This window comes from Myotis davidii, unplaced genomic scaffold (genome assembly GCF_000327345.1).
Source record: "Myotis davidii unplaced genomic scaffold, ASM32734v1 scaffold142, whole genome shotgun sequence".
Classification (NCBI taxonomy): domain Eukaryota; kingdom Metazoa; phylum Chordata; class Mammalia; order Chiroptera; family Vespertilionidae; genus Myotis; species Myotis davidii.
This window is the reverse complement of record NW_006294400.1, coordinates 4,391,984-4,413,091: the sequence shown is the minus strand read 5'-3', so window position 1 is coordinate 4,413,091 and position 21,108 is coordinate 4,391,984. Positions and strand designations below refer to the sequence as shown.

At 42.6% G+C, this 21,108-nt stretch overlaps 1 protein-coding gene and 1 long non-coding RNA gene across 3 annotated transcripts in view; one reads left to right on the top strand and one right to left on the bottom strand.

Moving 5' to 3' along the window:
• The window catches only part of DENND1A (DENN/MADD domain containing 1A), a 446,857-nt gene that overhangs the window by 183,600 nt on the left and 242,149 nt on the right, over positions 1-21,108 (bottom strand). For both annotated transcript variants that reach the window (XM_015567102.1, XM_015567103.1), the window contains one exon: positions 7,202-7,247. In XM_015567102.1, coding sequence (XP_015422588.1) covers positions 7,202-7,247 — 46 coding nt within the window. The remainder of the gene's footprint in view (positions 1-7,201; positions 7,248-21,108) is intronic.
• Positions 12,228-21,108, top strand: part of LOC107183888 — an 11,317-nt gene continuing 2,436 nt past the window's right edge. The window contains exons 1-2 of the long non-coding RNA XR_001514709.1: positions 12,228-12,237; positions 20,223-20,229. This is a non-coding gene — a long non-coding RNA (uncharacterized LOC107183888). The remainder of the gene's footprint in view (positions 12,238-20,222; positions 20,230-21,108) is intronic.

The window sequence follows — 21,108 nt, the reverse complement described above, 5'->3', positions numbered from 1 at the left end:
TGGTGATCGGGCTAATCGAGGCCATCTCGCCCAGTCCCCATCAGGTCCGATCGGGGCCGGCTGGCCGGGGAGAGGGACCGCAGGAGGTTGGCCAGTCGTGGGAGCCTGGCTGTGGGAGAGCACTGGCCACCTGGCTGGCTGGGGGCGGGACCACAGGGGGTTGGCTGTGGGAGCACACTGACCACCAGGAGGCAGCTCCTGCATTGAGCATCTGCCCCCTGGTGGTCAGTGCACATCATAGCGACCAGTCGACTGGTCTCACGGTTGCTTAGGCTTTTATATATATGTAGGTTACCAACTGGGAAGAATAATGTTTTGAATGGCATCTTTAAAAAGCTCTTTGCATCCGTTATGTCAGTTAATTCTCACAACTCTTTGAAATGGTTAATATAATCTTAATTTTTCCGATGAAAGAATGGAGCCATAGAGAGGCTTAGTAACCCAGCCCCAGGCATAAGTGTGCACAGAGCTTTTCTCCAGAGAAATAGGAGGCTGCCAGACTCGAGCGCTCCTTTTCCTCACCTCAGCTCCCAGTACATGACACTAAGGCCACCCTGAGAAGGAAAAGCTCTGGCAAAGGAAGGGCCTCTCTGCCCAGAACTGGGGCAGGGCTGGCATAACACACACAGCCTGATGGGAGGGTGCACAGAGCAGAGGCTCAGGGGACTGAGGGTTTGGATGCAACTTATATTGCATCTCTGAGCCTTGGCATCCCCCATTTGCAAATATGGATAGCTCCTAGGAGATTCTGAGAAATGCTCACAAGTGAAACAGGTCAAGTACCTGACACAGTGTCTGGATTGAGCAAGGACTCACATGTCAGTTTCCTCCCAGCCCTCCCCATTTCTTGCTGAAGCTCTCTCCATGAACCTATGACGAAACTACCAGGTGGAATTTTTCATGCAAATTAATCATATAAAGCAGGAACATAATTAATTAGCACTAGCAAATAACTCTCAATTTTTCACTTCTTGTGAGGATACATAAATAAGTCACCACTGATCAGGGAATATAGTATTGGCTCAGAGTTTTGGACCAATCACAGCATCTTGCCACTGTCTACCTGTGGAGTCTTGCAATGAAAATGGTGCAATGGTAAGCAGGAAACACTCTTCTTCACTCACTATGACATTGTTTAAAAATAAATATCCCCCCAAACAAACAAAGGATTAAAGATTTTTAAAGATTTTCTCCGTGGGGGGGTTGGGGAGATATGGATCCCAGAGACCAAGAGGGAACTTTGACTCGGCACCTGGACACTGTGCCTGGATGGTGGCTCAGTGCTGTTGGAAGCAGTTGGTGCATCTGCAAAATTAGCTCCAAGAGCCCCAGGTAAGCCTTCCCAGACATGGATGGTGAGAGGGAGAGGACTGCTGTGAGCTTGGCCTGCGTCTGCATGCACCCGTCCCAGGCCTTCTGAAATTGCACTGGGTGGGTGTAGGAGTTGGGGTGGGAGGAGAGGTAGTGAGCCTGTGCACAAGGTACCTGGGTCTCACTCCCCCTGTTCCTATTGCCTGGAACTATCACTTAGTATATAGCCTAAATTTATATCCTCAAACTGGGCTGTAGAAAAAATATCTAATTCATAAAAAGTACTTGGAAACAGAGAGGAAAAGTCAGAGTCTAGTAAAAGTGGTGCTTAAAACCTTGAAGAAAGCCATCACTACAAACACTTCTGCCACGACTTGGTAGCAAGGGAACCATTCGGAAGCTTGGGTTTGGGACGCTAACACATCTGAATTTTATATACGTGGTCATGGTGTGTAATTTACTTAAGAATTACCTTGATCTTTACAAATATCAACTTACTTTATTAACATGGTTAAGCAGTTTCCAAGCATTTTATATGGAAGGACTGGGTTTCTAATGGCCCAGAAGGAGAAGGCCTGACCATGTCCCTCCCCTATTTACACTCTTCAATGGCTCTCCATTGCCCTATAAAGTTCAGACTCTTTAACACGGCTTACAAGGCCCTGGATGGCTGGCCCTTGCCTGCCTGCCTCAGCTCTCCTCTCTCCCTTCATACTTATGTTCCTATCAGACACTGAGCCACTCATACTTTCTGGAAAACTCCATGGGCAACACTTTAAGTCTTTGTAGATGCCACTACCTGTTCCCCTGGCTGAATTCTTATTGATGTTAGATGTCAGTTTAGGCATTCCCTTCCTCTGAGAGGCACAGCCCTCAAGGCCAGGTTCAGTGTCTGCCCTACCAGAGCCTATGGCATCCCAAATTCACTGCAATTCTTTCTACTTGTTTACACCTGCTCTAGACACACCTCTGTGAAGGTGGGATTATGTCACATTCACTACTGTATATAGACTCATAGTACGAGGCCATGGCTGGCACACAGAAGGCTCCCAAAATATGACTGTGGAAGGGATGCTTACTGCACACCGACTGCAGGCCAGACACTGGGCTATGCTGGACATACACAGGGCTCATTTATGTAAGCCTCATCACAATCCTAAAAGGTGGGTACTGGCTGCTATTACAGATGAAGAAATCAAGATACAGAGAGATAAAGTACCATGCCTTATTTACAGCAGGGGGTGGGCAAACAGGAGACTGTTAGTAAATTTATCAAGTTCTTCAAAAGTGTCACACCCATTCCTGGTACAGCCCTGCAAACATGGAGGAAACAGGGGACGCACAAAACAGTTTTGTTCGAACTCTCTTTCCCCAGGAAATGAGAATGATAACAATGATCCCCAGAACCTAAAAGTCCCTGAAACACAATTTTAAAGCCATCAACTTAATAATGTAAGTGGCTTTCAGGACATTGACAAAATAAAAACTGCAATGATTGTTGGCCTTTGTTGAATTCTTTAGGTGCCAGGTACTGATAACCATTATCTCACCGGATTCTCCAACAACCCCATCGGGGAGGTATAGCCATTTCCCTCATTTTACAGGTGAGAAAAAAGCTCAGAGGTCAATGACCTTGCTTAAGGTCATGCAAGCAGGAGGTGGGGGAGCCAGAATCCCGAACCCTCCTGCTGACCGGCTCCCTTCACTGCTGCTCGTGTGTAGGTGGAGTTTCATTTACAGACAAAGCTGAGCCTCTGTCTGGAACTGTGTCATTGCTACCACCTCCCCGTCCTCCTTCTTAATCATTGTATCACCAGGAATGATATAAAATACCCTGATGTCACTCTGATGCCTATGCACCAAGCATTGTTTGTGAGGCTTAGAAAGCAAGGTCTTCACTTATCAAAGAGGAGAAGCACATGCTACCAGACATGGCACAGAAGAGGGACTACAGAAACATTCCTAAACTAGACTGAGGTCGAGAGAATAAAAGGAAACAGTCACTGTGTAATCAGGCCACATTTTGGTATTTCCTAGCTGCCAGCTAACATGATTATTCTCTCCAAGAAGAAACTAGGTCTATGCCAATATCCTTGGCTATCCTGCTAACTTACCACGAGACTGCAATTAATGTTTGCTTAAATGAAAGAACGATATAAAAAGGCAGAAGGAGGGATAAGAATGATGATGAGCTATATACGTGCAACTTTACAAGGAAGGCAGGCTCTGTAAGAGGATGAGGTTATCATTTAACAGCAAAGGGCCTCCGGTAAGAGCATTAAGACTGGAATTAGGTCTTTCCTCAAAATAACCTTTTCTCAAAAAAGTCATATTTTGAGAACACTAGGTTATAACTTATATTTCTTTTTGTGAAACAAATTTGAGTGTCATAAAAATGGTTAAAAAGTCTTCCTATGGTAGCTTTTTCTAAACTTTTATGAACATCTGCCACATTCATTTGAAGTTTAAAAAATTCTGGCACATATGCAAAGGCATAATAAGGTGCCTATAGCTTTCAAGAAAAAAATAACAAGACAGTCAAAAATAAGCCTCTTGCTGAATTGCCAGTAAGAAAACTAGAATGTGGGAGGAGATGGGCCTTCCCAAGCTCCTTCCTTGGACAGGTCTCCTGTGGCCCTAGGTACAAGCTCCTCCCCCAGTATTACAGCCCCATAGTTCCTGGAAGAAATCTCACGGGAAGCAGCCCTCTCATTTGAAGGGTATAATAGAACCACATAAACCCAATCAAAAAGCACGACTAGAGCGCTGAGTTTGAGTTAAATCCATAGGAGGCGATGAGAAGACTAAATTCCAACACTGGAAGTTCATGGTTGCCCAGCACACCCAGGAAATGCTACTTTGTTCAGAAAGTGTCATAGCTGGCTTCAAATGTGGTCTACTACTATTTTTCTTCTTTTCTCTTCTTCTTTTTTTTTTTTTTGAGCTGACCACGCAGGAGTTGAGCATGGCAAATTCCCCCCTACTCTAGCTAATTGACAGAACTAAGGTTTATCTTGGCCAGTGCTTCCCGAATCTTCTCACTTAAAGCTTCTCAAAGGCTGAGCAGAGTCGACTCACTCCCACTCACCTAAGTGTAAAACTCCGTCCCAAGTGCTAGTTTAAAAAATTATGCATATTTTGCATCTCATGTTTTATAAACAAAAGGCCTTCTTTTAAGTTACTTACAATCATATGAAAGTAAAATAATGTACTCTGTCCATCTTTGCTGGATTCTCCGAAAACTTTGATGCCTATTGGGGGGCTCTACATGTGCTCCGAATTCAGCTTCCCAGGCATTCACTCATCCTTCTTTTCTGAAAGCACCTGCCTGGTGCCCTGACAGCTGCTGAGGACACCACGATAAATAAAACACAGTCCTTGTTCCCAAAGAACTCATGCTCCAAGGGATGGTGAAGAGGATTGGGGAAGCAAACATCTACCACCCAGAGCAAGAGGGACAGTAAGAGAAAGACGATGACAAAATGGGAGGATTTCTTGAAAGAGCTGGAGAAGGGCAGGGCTTGGCCATGCAGAGGTGTGGGAATGTGGAGATGGCTAGGATCGGTGAGCACTCTGGCTAACAAGGGACACTGAGAGGACAGCAGGCTTGGCAGCAGCAAAGGGACTGGGCAGACTCAGGGGTGGTGCAGAGCAAGACTGGAAGGAGGGCCACGAAAGGTAGAGTGCGCCAGTAGAAGTCAACCCACTAAATGCCGGGACTATGAACTGGATTTTATATTTTCCTTCATACCTCCAGGACCGATAAAAATGTCTGGAGCCTAAGAGGCTTTCATTTTGCTAAGCAGATGAATGAATAAGGCTTTGCAAGAATCCAAGAAAAGCAAATAAAAAGTCAATGAAGGCAGTAAGGAAGGAACACGGCGAGAGACATGTCAGAGAGTTGGTACCTATTTAGAAAGCAAAAGGAAGAGGAGTACTCAGCCACGCTCAGTGTGTCCCACTTTGGTGACTTTGCAGGCATTGGTACCATTCACAGGGACTGGGAACACCGGACGGGGAGTGATGTAGTGTGTGTGTGTGTGTGTGTGTGTGTGTAAAACACTGAGTTTGAGACATCTGTAGCAAACCTAGGTGAAGTTCAATTGGTACTTGAAACGCTTGGACCTGTGTTCAGAGAGAGCCATGCTAGTTAGAATCACAGCTGAGAGTGATTGACATTACCTTGATAGCTGAAACAGGAAGCCTTAAACAAGATGACTGAGGGCAGGCATGTGTAGAAGAAAAGCAGGCAGAAACTAGAAACTTGGACAATGCTGATGTTACCAGGAATGAAAGGAATCTGATACAGCCTTGCTAGCACAGTCTGGTGGGCAGGAGGAGAGGCAGAAAGGAGCTGTGCACTCCAATAGACCAAATGGTATTTAGATTAGTGTTTCAAACTCTATAACAATTGGCACTGACAGCCTATTAGAAGGTGTTCAATTTAAAATTTTCACACAGGAGCTTTAAATACACCCCCGAATTTGACAAACAAAGGTAAAACACCCAAGAAATCTCTTCAATCTGATCTAAATACACCACCCAAGATAGTCCGTAAACTGTGTACTGTATGTGCTCAGGGCTGGGTGATGACAAGGAGGAACTGTTAACAGAATGTAGGAGCCACATGGCCGTCCTGTCAAATTAGAAATTTGAGCAGATTTCTGTGGTCTATTTTGATCAAGATTCTCAATGTCAAACAAACAGGTTTTTCGATAACCAACTTGTTTCATTTTCGTAAGCACAATAGCACAGTGTGCAACAGTTAGCGAAGAAGCAGGTGGTCCTCGTCGACGTGAAATGAAGGGAACAGAAGAAGAGAAGTAGCACTTCCTTTAAGACATGCAAAGCATCATCACAGACGGATATGGCTTTAGATTTTTCCGCTAAGCTTATCTCCTGTGCAAAATAGGCAAGCCCCCCACCTCCCACCCCATTTTGCTCTAGTACAAATTTAAGCTCTCTCCCGAGGAGGGAAAAGCTTGGGGTTCATATCTACAAATCAATGGCGCTCACAAAAGCCCAGATAAGTCCTTTAAAAGAACTGCTATCTAATTGGTACAGCCATGCAGAAAGCAATCTGTCATCAGTCATAGCTTTGACCAAGCATTTCTACATTACGGGTTCTATGCTAAGAAACTAAGTAAAATGCAGATAAAACCTTATGCATAAAGATGTTCACTGAAATGCGACTTATATTAGTGAAAAAGTATAAACAACCTAAATGTCCTAGAATAACAGAAAATGGTTAAGTTGTGATAGATCCAAACCGTGGAATGACAGGTAGCAAACGGAAAATGATTCTTATTGAGAATAATTAAAAACATGTTGAAATCCCCATGCCATAATATTAAGTGACATATAAAAACAAAACTATATATAAAACACATATCAATTAGGTACATTTATACAAAATATATATTCATAAAATAAAGACCAGCAGGAAATGCTAACTGGTTGAATTTAGAATAATGGAATTTTGGATAATTTTAATTTTCCTCTTTATACTTCTCTATATTTTTACACCACATTTCTACAATAAAAAATGTAACACTGTTGTAGTGGTTTAGAATAAACATCATTTTGAAAGGCAAATCATTTCCCTTCCCTTGTTCAAACCCTTGAGGACCTTTTTCCTCCTGCCTCTTGGAACTTCGCTCCCTCACCCATGAAAACTGACAATCTCCATGCAGAGAGGACAAACACTGGAACAAGGGCCCAGTGGAAAGGGTCTAAGTGGACCGCTCAGCTCTGTGCCCCTGAGAGGGCACTGTGCACCAAGCGCTGCTTCCACAGGCTCCCACGTGGAGAGCTGTGAATTCAAACACTGTGTCTTTTCAAAACAAAACGGCCAAGTAGGGAGATGTAGGGAGGAAAGGTGCCAACTTACCTCCATTAAACTTAAGTGGATTCCTATGAGGTAGGGCATGGGAGCACTGTGAAGAGAAACAGAGACACACAGCTGCTTTAATGTCTGTTGCTTCCGACAGAAAATTACAGATGGTTCACTATTTGGAGAAAAACTGTTTTAATAAACGTATGCACAGTTACAGTTCCTTTCACAACAAAAATCCTAATGTGACATTTTGTTCCCAAGCCTAGAAACTTCAGAAGAATTTCAAAATGCAGGCAGCACTGGAAGCCGCACAGGTGGCAGGAAGAACCGACTCTGGCGTTAGTCCCTAAAATAGCAGCTAGGCAGCTGCCTGGTCTCAGTTGCCTCATCTTTAAAATGGGATGTTAGAAGCAAACTGGTAGAGGTTTCTATCAGAACAAGAGAAAATAGACATCGAGTGATTGGTACAGTTCCTCGTACAAATGGGAACTATCATTGCCACAATTATAATAGGAAAAGCAGTTAACAAGGTTGAATAAAGAATGATTTTTTATTTGCTGTTTCCTTCTGCCATCAAGAGATGTGATCTAACTGTCCACTCTAATTTGAAAAGGCACATAGAGAGCAACCAGTAAGCACCTCCTCCCCAACTGCACACAGGGCACTGGATGACACGACAATTCACAAAACCCCTTCCAACAACTTCATTCACAGGGCAGTGGGCTCCTAAGTTGGAGACTGAGCAGGAGACCATAACCCAACTCCAAAGTTTGAAAGCCTGGGCATCATGGATTGACCTTCTTTGGTTTCAGGATTCTGCGTACCCCTCTCCCTTCTCCCCCTGCCCCTCCATTATCACTTACGATGTTGCTTACCAATGACAAGTGTGCTGAGCATTATATAAGGAAGCTCAAATCTATCTTCCTAATCCACACAATAACTATACAAGGTAGGCATTATCTCCATTTTACAAATGAGGAGACAGGTCCAGAGAGTTTATCTAATGCCACAGAACAAAGTAAATGGAAAACTTAGAATTTGACTTCAAAGTCTCTTCCTCTGTGCCATACAGACTTTGTAATACCAAACCTAAAATCCCCAGGCCCACCTCCTACACGACCTTTTTCTTGGGGGTAGGGGATGGAGGTCAAGGAGTAAGGAGGGAGGGAACGACTGGCAATTTTTCTATGTCTCTCCAGTGTGATACATATATATGTGATACATCCTGTGAAAGGTGCAAAGGGTATTTTATGAGCCTAGAGATAAGATATCTGGCTCAGACTGAGGTGACCAGGTACCTTTCCTCTGGGGCAGCTGGGAGAGTGGGAACAGACCTGCAGGCTGGCTTTCTTGGAGACAGGGTTGGGGAAACACGGAGTGGTAAGAAATGAGAAAGGAGAGGTTTGCTTCCAATTTAATACTAAGGAGGTTAGGCTTTTATCCCGAAGCAATGGATAGGCAATGAAGGTTCTAAAACATCAGTTGTGCATTTTAAAATTGCTCAAACATTTAAAAATAAGAAAGGGCACAATTCCCTCATTACCATTTGACAAATAAAATTCTTCAAGCAAAAATCGTTCCCCAGAATATAAAATGTCCTCCTTACTAAGATCTCAGCAGTGATATATCTTGGAAGCCTGTAAAACAGACTTGAATATTAGCAGCACAGTTTGGGAACTATTCTCCTAGAAGACTTTTGTATTTGACAATAGCTGAAGAAAGAATTATATACACAACTGCAGTGAAAGTGGAGTTGTCTTTTTTCTTTCTTCCTCTTCTCTCTTTTAAAAATAGGTATCTGCTGTGCACATTCAGCTTCTCTTCGCTTCCAGGGGCAAGGAAATGCCCTACGATATTTTTTCCCCTTAAACTGTAAACCATTAGTTTAGCTGCCAGCTACACAAATGCTCAAACTTCCCAGTGTGCCTGGCTCTGCTATCCAAGTTTTTTCCAGTGTACACTGAAATGAATGTGTTTCTAATTAAGTAGCTTCAGGAAAACGACAGCTTCAATGTCAAAAATACAAAGTCTGAACCCTGGCAGGAAGTCTTAGGAGTACAAATGTCTCATCTAGTGGAACCTTGCCTAATATAATGAAAGGAAGCAGGAAGAGTGCAGAATTCCAGAAAAATGGCCACTTGTTAATGTGTCCAGAGCACAGCCTAACACGTAGAAGGGAGAAAAAAGATCCATAATGTTTAATCAAATCCTTATCAACTTTTCTAGCTCCTACATTTGATCCTGCAATTGACCAATAACGCTGAGTTTTAATTAGTATTTCTAAACTGAAATTCCAATCAATGAATTAATGCACAGAAAAAAACATTCCAACAATTGTGAGAAAGCAGTGAAAATAAACACATACAGCAAAAGACTCTGTATAATTCAATACAAACAGGCTCTTATCTGAAAAAGAAACATTTTCTAGAATTCTAAATATGTCGGTTTTAATGCCATGCCCTTTTGTCCTGCAATAAAAAACAATGATATCCTGAAAGAGAGGAAGAGGAGTCTTACAGAAAGCACTGCAGATGCAAGAAGGGACAAAGTGGACGCATTCCTCAGTATTGGTAAGGGGGCCTTTTTAAAAACCCAATTATTTTCCAAGGAGTAACAATGGCCTATCATAGAAATGTAGTTTCTTAGCCAAGTATTGTTAGGGCTGCAACAGCTCTGTATTTAGAAAATATTTAAAACACATTTATTCTGAAATCACAGCAGCTCCATGTTTTATACAAATGCAAATTTAGACAAATACCTTTTACATTGTTGTCCTTTGCTTACAAAGCCTCAAACACTTCCCCGAATCTACTGAATTTTTGCTCTGCAGATATACTAATTACAAATTCCAAGTGGGAAGAAGGGGGGAAAAAAAAGAAACCCAGAATCTCCTTAACATCTCAAAGTAGTAAATATGTAACTGGGTAGTTCTAGGTGTGTTTTGAAAACAATTTCTATTCTCAATATATCTCAATAATCATTGCTGCTACTGACTCATTTTCTTTGAAACAAGTTTTCTACGGCTTTTTATTGCCGAGAGAAGTTTTTCTTGGGGGAGAAAAGAAGTTTTTCTTTCTTCCTCTTCACTCACCCATTATCAAGTCATCTTAACACAACTACTTTTATTTTTATATTATTCTCCCCCAATATTGGCCATGTTAACAAACATTTTTATATCTTTGAAATTATAGAGTGCATGCATTTTATTGTTTTCTCCTTGGCTACATTAACATTTCCCATTTTTATAAAATAATTGTGATTATTATTTTTAAAACTGTGTAATATTCCACGAAGTATAGATGTACATAATTTATTGAACCCTATTCCTAGAATTAGACATTAAGTCCCTTCCAGCTTTTCATTATAAGTTACATTCAATGAAAAACAACGTCATGTGCACAAACTCCCAAACATGGAATTACTAAGTCAAAGGGCAGGACTGTTTGTTACATCTTTTGTTATATTTTGGCAGTGTGTTTTCTAAAACAGTAATACCTGCCCCAATGGAAATCTTCAGGACTGTTGCAGGGATTAAAGATAATCAATCAAGCGCCTGCCATAGGAGCAGCACATGGTAGGCTCAGTAAGTGACTGTCATCATGTCCAAATGGGTTATCTCTAAGCCTCTGGCGTGGATAGCACCTCTGGACCCATTTTCTTATTGCCAAAAGAATGGTTTTCTGTTCCTGCCTGGTTCTGATGGATAAATGGCAAACCTTGGTGAGGATGGTAGAGACTCCATGATGAATGTGGGGTGCTAGACCTGCATCCTCTCTACACATGGGTTTCTCACTCCCAGCACACTCCCCTGTCACCTGTCTACTTACTGAGTTCAGTAGGGTTGTTTATCACTTTCTTCAGATGGCAACATTTACTCTTTAAAAAACAATCCTCACCTGAGGACATGCTTAAAGGCAGGAAGGAAGGGGAGGGGAGAGGAGAGAAACATTGGTGAGAGCGAGAGAGAAACATTAATTGGTTGGCTTCTAAATGCTCTCTGATTGGGGAATCAAACCCACAACCCAGGTTGTGCCCTGACCGGGAATCGAACTGGCAACCTCTCACTGCATAGGACAATGCTCAACGAACTGAGCCACTCTGGCCAGGCACTTACTCTTGATTTTATGTACTACCAAGAAGGCAAAAACTACCAAGTAAACTGATTTATTACTTTCTTATCATGTAGGATGACACATTTTAAGAAGTACTTATCACTCTTTGGCATATATTAAAAGGAAAATAGAGCAAAATGAGTTAAGCTATTCCTAAAAAAGCTCTTCACATTCAGAGCCCGACTCACCTGAATCATTTTCTGATTCAGAGTCATCAAGATGTCCACGTTTTCTCAAGGGTATCTTGGTAACAGAACAATAAAACTTCATCTACTAAAAACTATCTTCCTTTACTAGGTCCCAGAAAGAACTTGTTTGCTGCTTTTCAAGAAAATATGAATGCAAAGATCTGTTTCACTAATAGCAAAAAAACACTGTATTCTCTGCTCTGGTACCTTTCAGCATTCACAGCGACTTTACATTTCAATGCAGAATCTGAGTGCAATTTTGCAGACATTTTAAACGACAATTAGACACAACATGTACAGAACCAATAACACACATCATTAAAGTGGTGATAATATTAACAGTATGACCAAGTCCATGCAGAGGCAGGCCATGACAATTGTGTCACAACTACCCTGTGGCTAACAGCGATTGTGGGATACCACTGTACATCTCTGAAGAGCAGATTAGGGGATATCTGTACTAGGCCTTTGTTCTCTGGGAATTATTGTACTGACTTCATCAGTTACATCCTGGAAGAGTAAAAGCCATTCTTTCCCCCTTCTCTCCTGTAAAGGAAAGGGGTTCCATTGCTGGTGTCAAGCAGTGACAATATGATGACCTTTACCTGAAATGTATGTTCAGTTTGAATCCTCTTAATGGGAAAAGGACCTCATATTTATTGAGCTACTAACCCAGCTGCTTCAGTGCATTACTTATCCATAATTCTCAAGGCAAGTCTTCAAGGTAGCACTATTTTCCACATTTTCAGAATGGGAAACAGGCTCAGAAAGGTAAAGTAACTTGCCCAAGGTCATACAGCTAGCAAATAGTAGAGCCATATTCAAATTTAAGGCTGTTGGACTGAAAGCACATGCTGTGTTCAAGGTGCCCTACAGCACACACTCAGTATTTCAGCCAAAGGAAAGAAGGCAGTGCTGATTTACCAAGGGAGATATTCACCCAATCCTACGAACGCTGGGCGTGGAATATACACCATTTCTCTTCCAGGTAAGTCCTACAGCATGAGCTCATTCCTAGCAATGATCAGGCATGAATATGGATGCTGCAGACTTATTAATGGCGCTGCAGTCCCTGTACATTATTACAGCACTTTCACAATTTGTTTAATTCCTTTCCTCCAGATAACTTGAGCGCTCTTAATTATGTTCCCTTGAGGTGAGCAGCAACTAATTGGAAAAGAGTCAGGTGAAATTAAAAAAAAATTTAGAAAAGAACACTGGCTGCTCAAATACATAAAATACGGCTTCCTGAGACAAGGAGGGGAGGGGACTGCAGGGCCATTAATAAGTCTGGGTAGAGGTAGGAGGGCTCAGGTCCCCAGGTGAGCAACACCTCTTTACTTCAGAAAGCAACCAGTTTAGAGCTGCCCAGGGATTTGGAAGATCCACTGTTTTTCTTTCCATTTTTCCCCATATAAATGCATAGTTAGCATTACAATTTACACAACACAGCACCCATCTTACTTCTGAGGCACACCACCTTCTTAACCAAATACCCTGATGGGGCAAAGTGGATCCCACAAGACTTTCCTCAGTTCACCATTTTCCAAGGAAATGAAAACTCTGAAACAGGTCTTACTTGTTTGAGAGTTTCTTTTCTTGCCTTTTTTTTTTCTTTTTTGGAAAAGAAACAGAAGTGTAAACACAGCTTGTCCAAGCATTTTAAATTCTGTTCTGAAATAACGAGGCCTGGCATTGTTAGAGAGGTTCAAGGACAAAAGAAAGGGATAAAGAACAAGAACAAAGAGCATACAACACATCGTGTCGGAGAACACAAATAACCACAGCTTTGGTCTCACTGAAAGTGACCAGAGAGATGGTCTACAGGCTAATATAATGGCCATTGTTGCACAGGGAGCTAGGGAGAGCAGCCACTGTTTACTATGCCTTTGCCGGCACTCAGCTAACGGCTACACGGGCATTTTCTCAGTGGATCCTCAAGGCAACAGTGTGAGGGGGTACTATTACTACCACCAATGTATAGAAAAAGCAATGAAGGCTGGGAAGCTGAACATTCATTCATGTCACACAGCTAATAAATGACAAAACTGAGACTAGAACCCAAGTCTGTTTTCCTAAGATAAAGCTTATTATTTCCCAGACCAGCAATTGCCAGGCTGGGAAGGAGGAGTGAAAGGAGGTTGGAAGACTTTATGTTCCCTGAAGGCCGGCCAGCAGCTGAGCCAGTCCCAGCCCCTCTACACTCTGTCCGAACACCCCTCACCAAGGAGCTTCCTATTCTAAACCTGCCTTGGGTTCTTCGTGGGCCTCAGTCCCCTTCACCCCTTAAGTCCTGCTGCCCCCTCAAGCCCCAGGTTCGGAGTGCCCAATGGTTGCTAACGCCCCACTTTTTACAAGCTTTCATCTGGGCTGTCCATTTGGCATAAGTCACATCTGATTTGTGTGATTATTTTAGACTGTCAGTCGCAGGAGAAGTGGGCGGGCTCGTTTCCATATGCAGAGCAGGCAGAATAAGGACAGTGGGGCTGCTACGTATGCACTGAGCGCTCACCAAACACCAAGGGCTGTGCTGGGGCTTGCGCTAACTCACCTCGTTTCATCCTCAAATTATCCAACCTGCACCCTCCATCTCAAAGATTAAAAAAGGGATTCTTGGAAACTTGTGCATGGACACAGTTGATGGTGATTCCCGCCCAAATCCTTCTACTTCAAAGCCTCTTATGCTATTTTTGCTAAAGTTCTTTTAACCGCTATGTCACACTTAAGAAAAAAAAATGGGCCTGGCTGGCGTGGCTCAGTGGTTGAGCATCAATCTATGAACCAGGAGCTCACAGTTTGATTCTGGTCAATGATTCTCATCATTGATGTTTCTATCTCTCTCTTCTCCCTCCTTCTCTGAAATCATAAAAATCCTATATAATAAAAGGGTAGTATGCAAATAGACCGAACAGCAGAACAACCAACCAACCAATCAAAGTGTAATATGCTAATGATATGCTAAGGCTGCTCAACCACTCACTATGATGTGCACTGACCACCAGGGGGCAGACAGTCAACTGGTCAACCAGTCGCTATGACATGCAATAACCACCAACGGGCAGATGCTCTGACTGGTAGGAGAGCTTGCTGCTGGGGTCCGGCCAATTGGGACTGAGCAAGATGGGCTGGACATGCCTGAAGTCCTCCCTGGCCCGACTGTGCACTGATTGTGGCCTGGCCTGCGCCCTCTCGCAATCTGGGACCCCGTAGGGGATGCAGGAGAGCTGGTTTCAGCCCAATCCCGCAGGCCACTCCCCTTGGGAGGGCACCAGACGCAGGACTAATGGCTGGTGAGTGTTACTGTGGCAGCACGAGCCTCTCCTGATTGGGACTGATTGGGCACGAACCCACAGCAGGCACAGTGGGGCCGGGATGAGCGGGAGCGGCAGGTAGGAGCTGCAGGAGGTGTTGGACTACAGGTTTCAGTCGATCCCTGCAGGGCACCCAGAGGGACCCCACTTGTGCATGAATTTGTGCACTGGGCCTCTAGTATATTTAGAAAAAGAAAAAAATGGTTATTTGATATTTATAGCTAAAAAATCAAATAGCACCTGGACACTTCATAGCCAGGAGAAAACTACACTTGCTTTACTAGCTTTAATAAATTAATCGATACTCTTTTTTGTCCCAGGCAAGATTTAAGGTAGTTTATATAAACATGTTCAATAGGGCAATAAAAGTAGAAAAAGAAATAGGGGCAAAGGAAAAAAGTGCAAGCTGGGGGGAGGTTAGCACTTCAATTGTGTGCGGTGAGGTTCTTCACACCTGCTGGGGGCCCACAGATCTGCCTCTGAGCACTCGAGCTGCCAAGCCAAAGCGGGAACTAGTAGCATAATGTGATTCCTGGTGTCCATAGAGGAAAACAGTCACTCAGGCACTTGAACTTTTAAAAACAATGGTGAAGGGAAAAAGAAAATTAACATCTTATGATGCATTTATTATGTGTGGTTTTCTATATGCTGGTCAGACAGCCAACAAATATTACTATGTGTCAGGTACCACATGGTCTGAGGATAGAGAAGAGAAAAAGAGAGTTCTGGTTCCTGCCTATTTTAGGGGTAACAGCAGACATTAAACAAGCACAAACTGTGTGTGTCCCTGCTGCGGGCACACTTATAGGTGCTGTGACCACCTCATTTCATCCTCGCAGCAATCTTGCACACCTGATCTCCGTAATTCACAGAGGAACCTATGGCTCAAAGAGGCTAAGTGACTTGACAAAGGTCACAGCTGGTGAGAGGCAGAAAACACGGATTGGAAAGTAGAAGGGGTGTAAATGCCATGAGTTAATCAAGGTTTCTTTGGGGAAAAGGTATTCAACTTTTTGCCTGTTTTCCAACTGGCCCTACATGATTTATGAGCCATGGCAGAGGATGGTAGGATCCCTGAGAGGAAAGGAGCAAGTCTAGACTAGGGGAGGAGGCAGAGACTGCCTAATTTTCACCTGCAATTTTGGCAGCCACACCACAGGTCTCACCACAGTGGAGGAGCTGGGTGTGTGTGGAGTTGGGCACTGGAGATGGTTTGCTAATCTGAGACATGTGTGTATCACTGGAGCTGATGGGTGAAGGGGGAGAGCAAGGACAATGCCCTCTGAGTGTGGCCCTATGGCTTTGTGGAGTAATAACTCTGGGGGTTGGGAGAGAGGCCTTTAGAGCTCCAGCCACTGAACTCAACCGAATGAACACTTGAGTTACAAAGATAATGCCTGGAAGAAAACCTGTAAGGTCAACATCAAAGCCTGGAGCAGCCCTCCCTTCTGGGCCTCATTGGTCTCCCCAAAAGGAGACAGACTTGCAAAACGTCAAGAAGGGCTCCATGGCTAAGACCACTGGAGCAGAAGTTAATCACAGAGGAAAGGTCAGGAGACGGGGCTCTTGATTGCCCCAGAGAGTTCAATGAGAACCATAACAGCTAGAGCCAGCTGCAAAAGGGAAACCTCAGAATGTCAGCCACCAGCAGCCCATGAGACCCTTGTAGAAATGCAGGACTGAATGAGCTACAAAAGAAACAAGAAGAGAAAAAGAGAAAGAGATCTATGGAAAAATAAAGAGAAAGTAACAAAACAAACCAAAAAATGTAAAAGTTGAAAACGCAACTGGTGATAAGGAAAAAAGATTTTGTGTTCCAGGACTACGGCATGCCACATGCCAAGATGCACAGCATCCAATTTCCTTCTTAGCCTCTCAGTCTGTCTACTGTTTAAGGGGAAAACAAATCCAATTGAGAGATGACTCTGAGCCTAGCCCTGTGCCTGTGCTTGGTGTATTCTCCCTTGTGCCCAAACTCAGAGAGGCAGGGACACATCACAAAAGCTCTCCACTGCTGTAGGTTTTGTGGTGAGGGCATCACATGGTCTGTGGATCCTGTTCTATTGATGATCAGGAACATATCTAGACTGTCTTTGCTCCTAAGACCATGACACCGTGCCTTAGTTTCAGAGTTTTCTAAGTGTTGGGTTCAAGACAAGCTCCTGGTCAGAAAGGAGTGAGGAATTACATACAGAATGTGTCTGAAGAAATGGAAAACCAGGCTCAGGCTTGGTCTCATAAGCAGAGATCAGAGCCAGCTCTGTCCCATGGAGGCTAGTCAGAAACGGGGCTGGGGAGGCAGCCTGCTGCCCTGTCCCACATCAGGCAGCAGCAGGGCTTCTGGAGGGTAGGACCAGCAGGGCAGGTCCAGATGCTTAGATGCAGCAGCAGAAGAGGTGGAGGGCCATGTGGTGGGTAGGCTGCAGACAACTGCCTTCCTTACCTGGGGAAGGGTCATTCCCATGGTAAAGGGACACCTTGCCAGTCTCAGCACCATTGTGGGAATATAGCTGCTGATGCTGGGGGAGAGTACTTGTCACAAAATGGAAATCTTTAACAAAATCTACATAACACAGTAATACATATTGACTATAAATACATATACAGTCATTAATAACAAAAATAGTTCCTACTATTAAATAGAGTACCTGTTTTGCATCAGTAGTAATTACTATTCCTCCTTGACAGAGGAGAAAGTAGGCTCAAAGAGGTTCAGTGACCTCAAAGCTAATAAATAGAGAAGCCAGAACCAAAGCCAAGTTTTGTTTCCACCATACCACACTTCAATGAATTCTATTTCTGCCACCAAGAATGTCAACAATCCCACTTACTTTAGCAATTTATTCCCTATGCAACATTTCATGGCATCAATGAAGATAAAGATTGGAGTGGAGCCATCTGATTGTCCAGATGTCACTTCACAGCTATGTCTAGATTGATGCCCCATCACCCATGTAGACTGTGCACCCTGAGATCAGGAATACTTCAGACTGTTTGCTAAGAACTCTAGATGGAATACAGGATGGGACATGGGGGTTTGGTTCAGAACTCTACATGCACTACATATAAAGAACCTAGAACCAGTGTCTCTCACAGAGAATCAAAGTATGCCCACTATGAGTAGAAGAATGGCTTCCAGAGTCACCTGGAAATAAACATCAGGAACTACAATGCATTTTACAAAGGCAAATGCAAAATCCAAACCTTAATTGTGTGTATCTGATTTAACTTTTCGGTTCAACTATGCCCTCAGCAAGCATCAGAAGTTAGTTACTAACTTGGCTCTTGACCTGCCTATTCTTTAGGGGAACACGAGAACTTGTCCTGATCTTATGTGGAAATGTTTTATCACAAAGGTGTGTTAACAAGTGTCCAAAATAACCCAAATAAACAATTAAATTTGGGAAATGATTTGTGGTCCTTATTTAGGACTGCTTCTGAATAAATAAGGGAGAAAAGGGAATTTACATGGGAAATACCATATGGACTTTTTATTAGCAACGCTTAATTAGATTGCCTGGTACATAGTAAGTGCTCTATAAATATTTGCTGAATGAATGAATAATTAATCAATGATAACATAAGTTTACAATTAGCAAGTCATCAAGAAGCCTACAAGGATTTTTTTTCACAAATCTTGGTGATGGGTACAACTTCTTTTCTAACATTTTGGAGTGTTAGTCAACAAAGTTTTAATATCAGGTGGCCTTGGATTGCAAATTCAGGCTCTCCCATTTCTTAGCTGTTGACAGTGGGTATGTTACTAACCCCTCTGAGCATCAATTTCTGAATCTATACAATGGAACTAATAATACTTGCCTTATACCTTGATTTTGAATATTTGCAATAATGTTTATAAAGAGCTTGACACACACACTGGACTCAATAGATGGTGATTTTAATGAAAGGGAATGTTGATTCTCATCAGCAAGTTAATCCCAGAAGTGGGAGGGCTCTGCCAACACTGGCCAAGGTCAGGGCTGCCATCAGCCAAGGTAGGGATCATTTTCATTTTCATTTTCAAAGTTAGGAGAATGGTACAGATCTAAAGTAGAAAGGAACTAGCAGCACATGTTTTTAAATATTCATAAGGGCTGGAAATGTCTTACTCCTTTCGTTTTCTCTGCCATCTGCTTTTGTTTCTTTTCTTTTCATTCTTATGCCACAGCTGCAAATGAAAACAACCATACAATAACTCAAGTTAAATAAAAAAAAAATCAAAATAAAAACAATCTGAGGGGTAAAAAGAGAAGATGAATTATAAATTTCTTCCCTGAGCTCACAGACTATAGAAGCAAGAATAATGTTTAATGCAAGTTAAACCCTTCTGGAAACCAAAATCCATGTCCCATATTTATAATAACCATGATAAGAGCAACCACCATTCACTAAATGGCTCCTGTGTGCCACTTGATGACCAATATCTATAACTCCTAAAGCCTTCCTTCAAAGTTGATAAATTAAACCCATTTTACAGAAAAAAAACTGCAGGTCAGAGGTGCAAAATAGATTTTTAATGGTTTCACAGCTAATAAGAGATGAAACTGAGATGCGAACTAGATCTGCCTAAATCCAAAGTGCAGGTGCTTTCTCTACCACCCTCTTCAGAAATGGGAAGGGACTTGAAAAAATTAAGTTGGGAAATATTTAGGGAAGACCATTTGTGCTAAATCGATTTATTCAGATAATTAAAATCTGTGATTATAGCTCTAATTAAAGTTAACTCAGATAATTGGTTGTTGTATTTGTGAATATGCAATTAAAGTCTTCCACATAATTGTGGGGTTTCAGCATCATACTTTCCATTTACTCACTGCATCCCAGAACTTTGCTCCACTGGCCTCTGTTCTACCAAAGGTTGCATGACAGCTCTTGGGGTCTCTGAGCTCAAGGACCATGACCTATGCTACCAACAGCAGGGTCTGGGCACAGACCCTTTTAACATGTCTTTGTCTGAAGTCAATGAACACCTCATCTTCAAGTACACTGTAAAAAGCTCTTACAGCCTACACTACCCTGTTGTCCTGAAAACTCCTAGCAGCATGTACCTGAAGAAAAACTGGCAGCAGTGGTCCTCATGTGTTAATTACACTTGCCAAGTCTATTATGCATAGAAAGGGCACCTGCTGGCAGTGAAAATGACTAGAATCTGCCCTTCCTGTGCAGTGAGTAAATTGAGAGTTCATTTCTACAGGAGATAATAGTTTTCAGATTCCATTTCGTGTATCCCCTGCATGGGGATGTACTTAACATTTAAATCATCTGCAGGGGAACAAACCTCCTTCAAATTTACATGTTTCAGGCTCCTAGCACTTTACTTAAAATGCTAGTTATCCCTGCTGACTCTTACCACCAAGGATTAAACTCAACGTGGTGAAAGTCACTGAGCACAATAGAGTTAAGTTATTAGCATTGACTCAAATTTCATGGTATTTGTAGTTTCTGACCAAAGCAGTGGTAGTAGGCTGAAGGTGATCAAATCAAGCCTTGAATGGAGGACCTGTTTATCTTTTGGGGTCATTTACTTCATCAATCTTACATCTTGCAGTTAATCAACCGATACCAATCCCCACTGGCCTGTAATCATCCTTTGGTCAAATGTCAAATAGTCCTTTCATGAAAACAAGAGACCAGGAGACCAAGCTCACACAAACAGAACCTTCCAAGATGGAACCTAATCACAAAACTCACTCAGGCTCAGAAAAACATAAGTCTTTACTTTGATTTTTAGGAGTGGAAGTTTGGGGTGACAGGGCTTAGCCACTTCCTTGACAAGCCTTCCCTTCTAAGTTGGACTTGCCAGGATTGCTCTCGGCCAGGCTAGTGACCCAGTTCTCCATGGAGCTAGAGTTAGATGGCAATTGAAAAGAGGATCTCAGATCAACTTCCACAGGAAGGTTCAAACAGCTAATAAATCCTCTAAGCAAATAAGAAAGGAGGGCTAGGACCTGAGAGGGCAGCTGGAAAGAACTGGCTAGAATACACACTGATTTTTTTTTTTAATTAAAACTTTTCAAATAGCAGACATTTGTTGTAGCAATATATTTAACAATACAGCTCCTAGGGCAATGGAAACTAAGGAGAAAATAAACAAATGGGACTACATCAAAATAAAAAGCTTCTGCACAGCAAAAGAAACCATCAACAAAACAACAAGAAAGCCCACTGCATGGGAGAACATATTGGCCAATGTTATATCAGATAAGAGGTTAATATACAAAGTATATAAAGAACTCATATAATTTAACAAAAGAAGACAAACAATCCAATTGAACAATGGGCAAAAGACGGGACTAGACACTTTTCCAAAGGGGACATACAAAAGGCCACGAGACATATGAAAAAATGAT